The 11,758-nt window shown below is 39.5% G+C and overlaps 1 protein-coding gene across 1 annotated transcript in view; it reads left to right on the top strand.

Annotated features, from left to right (window-relative positions):
• SPTA1 (spectrin alpha, erythrocytic 1) overlaps positions 1–11,758 on the top strand; it is a 98,330-nt gene that overhangs the window by 8,203 nt on the left and 78,369 nt on the right. The window contains exons 6-14 of the mRNA XM_069062813.1: positions 385–518; positions 1,541–1,685; positions 2,415–2,569; positions 4,402–4,537; positions 6,121–6,222; positions 7,206–7,343; positions 7,826–7,936; positions 9,412–9,489; positions 9,650–9,805. Of these exons, the coding sequence (XP_068918914.1) occupies positions 385–518; positions 1,541–1,685; positions 2,415–2,569; positions 4,402–4,537; positions 6,121–6,222; positions 7,206–7,343; positions 7,826–7,936; positions 9,412–9,489; positions 9,650–9,805 (1,155 nt within the window). The remainder of the gene's footprint in view (positions 1–384; positions 519–1,540; positions 1,686–2,414; positions 2,570–4,401; positions 4,538–6,120; positions 6,223–7,205; positions 7,344–7,825; positions 7,937–9,411; positions 9,490–9,649; positions 9,806–11,758) is intronic.

Raw genomic sequence — 11,758 nt, 5'->3', positions numbered from 1 at the left:
AGAGAGAGAGAGAGAGAGAGAGAGAGAGAGAGAGAGAGAGAGAGAGAGAGAGAGAGAGAGAGAGAGAGATTATTAGAAAGTTTCTTTGTCCAGACTAAGCGTTACAGGAGATCAACTGAGCAGAGGTTTGAAACAAAAATCAGTGTCAGACTCCATCTGGATAAAATTTTTGGCATTAAAGTCTGCAGAATTTTGTAAATGCCACTCAAAGCAAATCTAAGAGGAAAGGAGAGAGCTCTCTCACACCAGATTAGTGTGGACAATTCCACAGTTAGAGGAGTTTGGACTACTTTCATGGCATACTGGGAAGAAAAAATCCCTTTGTGTTAGACTTTATCTGCTTCCAGTAATGCCACAACTTCTGTACTATTTTGTTCCCCAAAGGAAGATCACCCACAACTGGATCTAATCAAGTCAAAACAGGATGAAGTAAATACCAACTGGCAACGTCTCCATGGGTTAGCTCTCCAGAGGCGGGGTACTCTGTCTGATGCTGCTGACTTACAGCGTTTCTACAGGTACTGATACATTAACTCCGGGGTCTCTTAAGGCTAATAATGTAGTGTGACCTCCGAGGCTAGGAACTTTCATAATATGTAATTTATTCTTTTATATCAATTCATTAAGAGCACCTTAGTGCAGTGGTGATAAGTATCATAGTTAGGAGATGCAGGTATTAAACTGTTGGTGGTAGAAGGATTATTGGGGATGGGGAAGGATTTAGAACTGAAGTCCTTACAGCCTTAAGAAGACTCAGGGATGTCCTTGAATATATGGCCCAAATAACGGACCCTTAGTACTCCCTCCCTTTCTGTAAGGGAAGCATTTGCCATTGAGAAAGGATGAATTCCCATGTCAGAAAGTATGTTAACAGATGAGCCTCCTGGCGGTTAGTTATAGCTTAAGTGATAGAATAAAAAAATGAACCTAAAGAGATTGCTTCCTGTATCATCCCTCTCCCAACTCCCTTTTGAAAAACAGCTGGGTGGTGAATCCCTGCTCCCTCCCTCTCTCCCCCCTGCAAAATTTCTAATGGTTGTTGGTGATCTGGAGTCAAAGAAGAGGACCCATGGAAGTGAAGCCATGAGGAAAGGGAAGGATCCTAGTTTTGAAAGGAGAGAGTAAATGGAGTGCTTTGCTTAATATAACCAGAGTTCATGGGGCAACCAAGTCCAAATGGCTAAGACAGGAACCAGAAAAGAAGTTTATGAAAATAGTTCAAAGATGGACCACCAAGTCAGGAAGAACACTTTCTGAAGCAGGGCAGTTGATATTGTTGAAATCGTGCTTTGACTCATATAAAATTTGACTCCTGTAAACATTTATACTAATGTTAGTGCTGGTCAGGGATACTGCATAGACTGTCTGACCAAAGTCCCAATGACTACTGCTCAGCATATAGGCCAGAACCAGGGAGGGCAGGGTTCTATCTTGGCAATCATGCCCTCTACTGGTTGCTCTCTGGCTTTGATGCTGTTCTCCTGGCTACCCTGTTCCCCTGAACCCTCTCAAATCTGGAACTTATCTATATGTCTGGTAGGGATGTGGCTGAAGCCATTCAGTGGATCAAGGAGAAGGAGCCTCTTCTCACCTCGGAAGACTTTGGCAAGGACCTGGTTAGCTCCGAAGCCCTATTCCATAGTCACAAGGGACTGGAAAGGAACTTGGCTGTCATGGAGGACAAGGTAAGCACCGGGAATGACTGAGCTCTGAAACTGAGATGTTATCTTAACCATGCACCTTTCTCCAGGACCAGCTGCAACTAAATCACCACAGATGGATAGAGAATTGCTCAATTGCTTAATAACTCTCCAACCCCAACAATCACCAATGTTGTTTAATATAGAGCTCCTTACTCAGCAAAACAAAGTCGCACTTGTCATTCCCCTTTCATGGCCCTGCTCCTGAGTTTAGGTCCTTCGCTCCCTCCTTATAACTGTCCCTCTTCATATCTATGTCCAATTAGGGGAAAGGAAATGAATCTCTAGACTACAGACAAAAAGTGAATGCTATTGAGTGTAATGGAGTATGTATTCACAGTTCCTCCATAGTAAATAAAAAGAAAACTATCAGTGACTGGGAAACCCTGAAGCTTTGATTTAGAATACTCACTCTCATAAACTTCATCTGGCAGAATCTGGGAAGAGCACTGAATTTGCAGCCCGGGAAACTGGGTTCAAATTCTAGCTTTGAACTCACTACCTACATAGATTTGGGTAAGACACTTCACTCTGGGCCTCAGTTTCCTTATCTATAAAATGAGGGAAGTGGTGTTGAATAAAATGATCTCAAAAGTTCCTTCTACTGTACCTCTAAGTCTATGATACCAGATATTTGGTTGCTGATTGAAGGAAAATAACCATCCATAACAAGGGATTCTAGGTGAGTACTGAAATCAGTTTTTCATCTTATAGGTGAAGGAGCTGTGTGCTAAGGCAGATAAGCTACAGGTTTCCCACCCCTCAGATGCACCTCAGATCCAGGAGAAGAAAGAAGACTTAGCCTCTAACTGGGCACATATCAGGGCTCTAGCCACCAAAAGACATGCCAAGCTTCAGGCTTCATACTGGTAGGAAAAATCTCATCCCATGGCCTCTTCACTTCCAGATCTAGGTTGGGTGGGGTGAGGGTGTAAGCATGTCTAACTCAAACATGAAAGAGACAAAGGGGTAAAAATTATAATGAGGATCTCCAACCTGCTGCTTGGATGGGAGGATAAATTTGTGTAGGTAAACCCTCTGTAGACTTACACAAAGTTAGCAGGATTAGTTTCTTTTGTCCTCAGTGGTTCTCTTAACTAAATAACATGTATGTATGTGTATGTATATATACATAAATGTATATAAACACATTTATGCATTGTTTATACACATAGATATGTTAATTATATATAATATTTTATGTAGAGACATATACACAGTATACATTTGCATGTATATACAGAGAGAGAGAGAGAGAGGGCTATCCCAGTTATAAGAATGCAAATTATACTGTAGTATTTATATACCTATATTAATAGGTAGATAAATATGTATAGGGATATATGGGTACACATTTTTATGTGTTTTATACACACCCACTCCACACATACATGTACGTATAGGTATTCAGTTGCCTCTGTAGATATAAGTACATATATAGGTCAGTTTTGGTCCTTATAACTAGGATAGCCCAAGCTTCCTCATTTATAAAATGAGGGTATTGTACTCATTGACTTGTAAGCTTCCTTCAAACCCTAAATCTCTTATCCAGTGAATCCATGAGATCTTTTCTAGACCTAGCTGTAAGATCCTATGGTTTATTCCAGGTAGTTAAACAGTTTGCAAGTGTTCTGATTTACATCATCTTGGCAACAATCCTGAAAATTGGTACTTCTAATTACTTGAAACAGCAGAAGATGATTATTAAAATCTATATTGTTAAACAAAATTAATCTGAATGATGGTAATCCCTCATAATAATAAAGTACTTTTAATTTTGTAAAATGCTTTCAAAACAGGGTTTGCATTTTATCATCACAGTAACCCTTATATTATATATTATATATACTATGTATATTATCTATATTTAGATTAGGAAAGTGAGGCAGGTCAATTTAGATGACTTTCTCTGAGTCATAAAGTTAGTGATTGAATGAAGACTAGAAGCCAGTTCTCCAATACACTCTAAACTAATATAGAGAACATGATATATATAAAGTGAATAAATACAAAGTCAAGGGTTCCAAAGTCATCTCAGTGCAAGCTATTTGAAATGAACAATAAAATATAATTTATATTTAGCTCTGGAAGGAATTTTGCATAGATTCACCTTGCTATATTTTCCTTTGGCCACAATGCAAATGAGCCTATGTTACCCGAGCAAAGATAAAGCAAATAAGCAACACTTTTGAGGATCTTTGAGCAAGGCACTGTGTTCTTTTATGAGAAGTAAAGAGCAACTCAATGAGGAAGGAGGGCAAGAGGGAAATATGTACCTGAGTTAAAATGTGGGTTATGGGCAAGTCACCAAGTAGATAATTCACATGTAGATCAAAATCATGCCAATGAGATTTTTGCTTTTGCCTTTTTATATGACCTTGAGTTAGTCACTTGAAGTTTCTGATTTTTTTTTCCTTATGAAAAGTACAATTAATCTTCACTGAGCAAATGTTTTCTTTGAGTTGAAGGAAGATCTGATTCCTTGAGCTTTGATCCTCAGGGGCAGAGAATATATTATATCATCTTTTAACTTTCTGTTTTAGTATTCCAAAACCCTCCAATCAGGAAGTCTGTAGAATTACATGCCTTTTGTGGAAATTGAAGCACATTGGTTATTTTTCCTCTTCCCAGGGGCCCTAATTAGCTAGGTAGACTGACTGTCTTTCTCCTCCCCTGCTCCTTTGCCCTCTCCTTATCTTAGGTACCAGCGTTTCTTGTCTGACTTTGATGAACTCACTGGCTGGATGGTAGAGAAAACAGCCCTTATCAATGCAGATGAGCTGCCAACAGATGTGGCAGGTGGGGAAGCCCTACTGGACAGGCACCAACAGCATAAGGTATAGTATCTGTTGCCCAGGACCTATTCCTCTTCACAGCTCATTTCTCAGTAGTACTTAAGAGGGCCTCATGTCCAGCACACTGCTGCAGCCCAAAGTTAAATCAAAATCAAACACTTCATGCCACCTTTAAATAAAGCTGTATCTTGCATATATGCATATATGACATATAGGTAAAAAGAGGTCACAGTAGTAGATACTGGGAAAATATTTTATATATATATGTGTGTGTGTGTATATATGTATATATATTATATATATATGTATATGTGTATATATATTATGTGTGTGTGTGTGTATGGACAATGGAGAAACCCAGGCAACGTATTTGAGGTACATTCAAGGAGGAAGGTATTGCTTTCATCTACAGGGACCAAGAAAGTCATTATGGAGGAGGACAATCAGTCAATAAACATTTATTAAAGCAACTATTAAGTGCAAAACATTATGCTAAGAATTGGGGTTACAAATTAAAAAAAACAGAAAAAAATAGGAGGTGGTACCTGGATTGGGCTTTGAAAGCAGAGATGAGGGACAAGTGTATTCAAGTTATGGAGGACAGTTTCCTGAATATATAGAGGTAGGAACCTGAAAGAGGACATTAAAGAATAGCCAATGACAATCTGGCTGGAATGTAGAGTGAAGGAAGGGCTATAAAGGGAAATAACATTAGAGCTAGATTGAGAGGAGGGTGAGAAGGATGTAAATACTTGGATAGGGAGTCTATACTTTATGCATAAGGGGACCACTAAAAGTTTTTGAAGAGGAAGGTGATATGGTTAGACCTTATAAGAGATCAGAAGAAATCCATCTCCACATTTGTAAGGCCCACAGCTACAGCCTTGACCACTCTTGCCTTACACTTAGTTTATGGTGATGCACTGTCCACAACCTCAGTACTGCCTTTGTGGAGAGAATGATGATTCAGACCTTCTATGAGTCATTTTCCTCAAGGAGATAATAAATTGAAGATGAGAACAGTCTTTATTATTAGTCTCAGATAACATCAGATATTGTGGTCAGCATCTATTATGACAAAACTTTATATGTGACCTCATAGCATCACAAAAGTGAAAAAATTTTAAAATCATAAGAATGAGCTGCTTTAGGAGCCTGTAGTTACCCTGATCCTGTACTGGCCCTGAAAGCATTGAGGATTAGGGATTTCTAACCACTGGCTCTGGCATGCAAATTACTTTAATTGTTTGTATAATGTCTCTGCCTCAGTTTGGACAGACTGCTTAGAAATAATGTTTTGACAGGACTGGATCAGAGGTCAGAAAATGATGTCTTGAGTTCCAAATCCAACTTACCACTTGGCTTCCTATGGTCTGTAAGCTTTAAAAATTTAAAAGTCATTCTTAGCTAGCAGGCCACACAAAATCAGGATTTGGCCCACAGGTCATAGTTGGCCAATCCCTGTACTAGAAAAAACCAAGAGTCATAGAGTGAGGTCACATCTCTATCAACAAGATTCCATACTTTCCTTTGACCACCAAAGTGAGTGTTTCCCAAACTTCTGTGCTAGAAAAATCTGAATTCTTCTAACTTCAACTTCAGCATATTTTATCTTGTAATCACAGCATGAAATTGATTCCTATGAAGACCGATTTCAGTCAGCGGCAGAGACTGGTCAGTATTTGTTGGATGCTGACCATGAAGCCTCTGAAGAAGTTCATGAAAAGGTAATTTGGACATATTAATGACTAGTAATTTACTTCCTTTTTGCTCCCAAAAAATGTTCAAAATGTAGTAAAACCCTGAAATAAGAGAGACTCCAGGAAAGCATTGAGATAAATCCTTCTCTGTAAGATTAAACTATTTCTGAGGTCTCTTCAGGCTTCAAAATTCTCTGATAAATGAAACTTCACCCAACCTGATAGTATATAAAGATGTCTGTTACCAAAGACCTCCAGCAATGGAATTTCCACATTCATTTTTCTGTCTTACCTGTCAATTTAGTGTTCTAGAATCATCCTCACTCAGTAGTCCTTAGATCTTTTGTATGGAGCTTGAAAGAACTTAGAGAACCCTACACTCTCCTTCAGATAAGGCGAAAGAGAAGTAAATTGCCAAAGGTCACCTAAGTAGCTCTAGGTAGAACTGAGGCAAGAATCCAAGTACTTTGATTCTAAGTGTTCTGATTTCCATTATCTCATGCTGCTCCTGGCTTTCTGATCTTGTCACTCCGTCTGAGGATCTATCTTATTTTGAAGCTTATAGCCCAATACCTACTGACTACACAAATGTGATTCCTGCTGGGACCGCAAATGAGGGAACTCATCTGGTTTATTCAGTGAGAGAAAGTTACTGACTGAATTAGCTCAGACAGAGTTATAATAATAATGTCCAGCATTTATATGGTGATTCAAGGTTTGTGAAGCACCTTACATATGTTATTTCATTTGATCCTCACAATTCTGTGATGTAGTATTATTATTTTCCCCATTTTGCAGATAGAGTAGTTGAATGTGAGGGAGGTAAAGTGGAGCAAGGGTCATATTGCATGTAATTTGGTTTTTTGAATCCCTAGCTTTCAGGCTCTTTTCATGACACCATGTAGCTCTCACCACCAAGAAACAACTGGATACTCAACTCAGTTAGACAATCTTACTTCAACAAGCGCCTTCCCTCAGTCAATCTGACCTATTCTCCCTCTTCCCCAAAGATGGCTTCTCTTGACGGTGATCATGCTGCACTCTTGGAATTATGGGAGAGACGCCGTCACCAGTATGAGCAGTGCCTGGACCTACACCTTTTCTATCGAGACAGCGAGCAAGTGGACAGTTGGATGAGCAGACAAGAGGTAAGGAGAGAGCACAGTCAGTCTATACTGCCCTGGAGAGTAAAAAGTCCAAAGCTGTTTACTTGGGGGCTGTATAGTCCATTTGTGTTGTCAGAACAGAGATAATTCAAAAGGCATAAAACACAAAGATCATAAAGAGGTACAAATGAATACAGTAATGTAACGGACAGGGATGGACAAAGCATTAAAAGTGTAGCCAGAGTTACAGAGAGAAGACTTCACAGAGCAGGGGGTGTCCTGTGGTAGACGTGAAAGGGAGGGAGGTATGTAGATAGTGAAGGGGATTGAGGTCAAAAGGGCCTGATAACCTTTGGAAATGCCGTATGCTTTAAAGGTAGGAAGACAGTGATGAGTATTTTGTCAGTGGGGAATAATTAAAAAGCCCTCAGTTCCAGTGCCTTTCTGAATTGTTTCTGTTTATTCACTTGGGAACCGAATTCTAATCTGGATATCATAGACTTCTGTTGGTATCCTCTCTATAGGCCTTCTTGGAGAATGAGGACTTGGGGAACTCCCTGGGCAGTGTGGAAGCCCTTCTTCAGAAGCATGATGACTTTGAGGAGGCCTTTGATGCCCAGGAAGAGAAGATTACAGTAAGTTTTGAGTTTTGGGTTTAGACAGTGAGCTTGATGTGGGTGGAAGCCTTCTCTTCCACCTTACTGTTTCCAAACAGGACTATTCCTATACTGTCTCAAATGTATGAGGCTATAGACCTTTATTTTTTTTTGGTGGGGGGGAGGCAGGGGATATGTTCTGGAAGAAAGGATCTCATGCCTTCTCTTTCTTACTCTTTCTATTCTAACAACCCTCACTGTCAAGGTTTTCCTAAATCTAGTCTAAATCCTTTCTGCTGTAATGCATAAATTCTCCTTTTCTTTACTTCAGTAAAGACAGAAAGCAATGCTCCTCAATCTTCTATTTACCAATTCCCCATGTATTTGAATCATGAAACAATCAGTCTTTCACTTTCTCTTCGCTGGTCTGAATAATTCAGAAAACAAAAACAAAAAACTTTAGAATACTATCTGGATTCCCAAGTTGTGCCTTATTTACTTATCTGTGCATATTTTTCTCTAGTAGAATATAAGTTTCTTAATAATTTGCTTGTCTCCCCAATATTTAGCACAACTTCTGGCACATACTAGACACAATTAATGTTTGTTGAATTACATTGAATTGAATTATAGTGTTTTTTTACCCCCGTTTCTCATCTGCCCTATACCCAGGTTTTCCTTATCCGATTGAAGCTGTGGAGACCAGCACTGGCATTAAGATTCTAATCAGAGTCTTCCCAGTTCCAAACAATAGATTCACCATTTTATGCTACTGTGTATCTTTTGGTTCTTACTAGGATTTTTCTCATGTTTTTAAAATGATTAAGAAGCACATCAAACTCAAGTTTGGGTTTCTGCTTCATCATCAGTCTTCTTCAGTCCTTATCTGCCATACTTGCTTCTCTGTTATCTTCATGAGACCATAGTCTCTACCCACTAACAGTAACAATAATAAAAAATAGGCAATGTTTATATAGTACTTATTATGCTCCAGGCACTAAGCTAAGTGGCTTACAATTCTTTTCTCAATTGAATTTTACAGCTCTAGGATGTAGGTACTATAATTATCCCCATTTTACAGATGAAGAAAATGAGGCAAAAGGGTTAAATGGTTTGCCGAGGCTCACACAGCTACTAAGGGTCTAATGTCAGATTTTAACTCAGGACTTCCTTACTCCAGACCTGGAGTTCTATACACTGGGCCAGAGCTTCTCATCTATTCTCATCCATCCTTGACCTCTGTGATGATGTAGTACTCAACTTTTCCCACTCCTGGTAAAAAGAAGAAATAGGATTATCATTTTCTCTGTCTAATTTCTAACCATTCCTCTCAGGGATATCCTAGATCACCTACTTCTAGAAGGTTTGATCCCTGAAAAGTTTCTTGCAAAGCATTTGCTCACCAAGGGAAGTTATTTAATACCTTGCACAACCTGTGTCCACCATCCTCATGGTAATCAAAGAGAAACCACTCACTCTCTCTCTCTGTCTTTCTCTGTCTCTCTCCCTTCCAGACACTGGACAAGACAGCGACCAAATTGATCGACAATGACCATTATGATTCAGAGAACATCGCTGAGATCAGGGACGGGGTATGTCTATGTGTTTCATAACTGTGACTGCGGTATCTGTCAATTTGGTTTCTTAGGGACTTAATTATGTGGAAAGTGTTGGGGTGGCAGGTGATGCTAGTGTTTTTCCATGACCCTTGTGGTTTTGTTGATGGCAATGTTTTCTGTGGCTCCTTTGTAGCTTCTGGCACGGCGAGATGCCCTGCGAGCCCGGGCTGCTGCCCGACGGAGGCAGCTGAAAGATGCTCTACTTCTGCAGCAGCTCTACCAAGACTCTGATGACCTGAAGAACTGGATTAATAAGAAGAAAAAGTTGGCAGATGATGAAGATTACAAGGTGGGCAAAGTCTAATTTAGGTATCTCCAATAGGCAACTGTTCTTTATCCTGACCCTCCCACCCCTCATCCAGAGTAGAATTTGGAAAATTATGTTTCTGCCTGTTTCCTGGACATTTCTTCTGCCCTGTCCTTTTGGTCACTTTATGCCTCCCATGTTAGGGGAGTGATGTTTGTATTGCTAACATAAGAGACTGGAAGCTGGGACCAACAAACAGGCAGCTGTAGTCTACAGTTACACATTTTAGAGTTGTAACAGCCTATCTTGTCAACCCACACGTTTTACAGATTCGAAAACTGAAGTCTATGGGGGAGAAATGATTTATCTCTCTTGATATTTTTTTTATCCTTTGACCTCTGTGAGGTTTTTATCCTTTGATCCTCTGTAATATAATTGTACTATAATTATCCTACTTCTACCACCAACATCTCATTCTTGGTCTCTTCACAGATTCCTCATTCTCTTGCCTCTTAAGTGCAGATGTTTCCCAAGGCTCTATCTTTGGCTTTCTTTTTTTCTCATGAATATGCCCTCAGTTACCACTTCTAATTGTATGACTCTAAAATCTGTCCCTCTAGATTAGCTCTCTCCCCAGAGCTCCAGTACTTCAATTGCATGCAAAGAGATGTTTACATCTCTATTTGGAGTTCCTATTGATACCTCAAACTTAACATGTCCAAAACTAAATTTCTGTATTCTTTTTTCTTTTTAGTTTTTATTTATATATTTTGTTTTTACATAATTTTCATTTCTACATATACTGTATATCAGGGCTTCTCAGACATTTTTCCAATCACAACCCCTTTTAATGGTTCAGCAGCATTTGTTGGTGTTGCTTAGCCTGAGGGCATTATCAGTGCAAGGTCTACATGCTTTGTGCTAAGAACCAAGGCTATAGTGAAGTTGCGGAATACATCAAGAGCAAGCACTGCCAGAAACGCCTTGGATTCATTACACATTTGATTTTTAATTAAGTTTTGGTTGTTGTGCTTAAGAAGAATTTATGTCTGTACCCTCATCAGCACCCTGAATGCCATGGTCTGCATATAACAAACAGAGGGGAAAAAAGTGATTCAGCAAAATGAACCGTCATATATTTGTTTGACAATCTATGCAACAATATTCCACCCTTACAGTCTACAGTTTTGCCAAGAAGGAAGATAAGTGGATTTTCACATATCTTCTTTAGTACCAACAGTGGTCATTATAGTCGTACAGTGCTCAGTTGTTTCCTAGTTGGCCATTATTCTTTTCATTTACATCTACAGTTAGCGTACATATTGCTTTCCTGATGGTGCTGACTTCACTTTGCATCCATTCATATAAGTCTCTGCATGCTTCTCTGTACTCTTCGTATTCATAATTTCTTATGGTGCAAAAATATTTCATTACATTCATGTACCACAACTTGTTTAGCCATTCAATGAGTACAACCCCTTTGCTTTTGTTGGTGGCGCTGTCATCCTCCTGGCTGCTCAGACTCATTAACTCAGCTGTCTTTGACTCATGTTTCATTCATATCCCTCAACCAATCAGGTGCCAAGTGCTGCTGACTCTCATCTACCCACTCCTGATGTAACTTCTCTGTTTGAGGCTGTCATCAGCAATCACCTTGCTTATTATGACAACCACACTAGCTAGTCTTCCTACTGCTAGGCTCTTCTCCTAAGATCTTTCCAGTGTATGTCTCTGTTGATGGGATACTACCTCTGTATTTGTGTGTTCATCATCATTGTATGTGTAGAAGGCAGAGATATTGTTCTATAGTAGGGGTGGGAAACCTGCAGCCTCAAGGCCACATGTGGTCCACTAGGTCCTTAAGTGTGGCCCTTTGACTGAATCCAAACTTCACAGAACAAATCCCCTCAATAAAAGGATTTGTTCTCTAAAAATTGGACTCAGTCAAAAGAGACTAAAGGACCTAGAAGGCCACATGGGGCCTTGAGGCTGTAG

The sequence above is a fragment of the Petaurus breviceps genome, unplaced genomic scaffold, assembly GCF_028583685.1.
Source record: "Petaurus breviceps papuanus isolate PSGF00001 unplaced genomic scaffold, PetGlider_PUasm1.0 90510, whole genome shotgun sequence".
NCBI lineage: Eukaryota > Metazoa > Chordata > Mammalia > Diprotodontia > Petauridae > Petaurus > Petaurus breviceps.
Note: the sequence above shows the minus strand (reverse complement) of the source record. Positions and strands in the feature narration are given on the sequence as shown.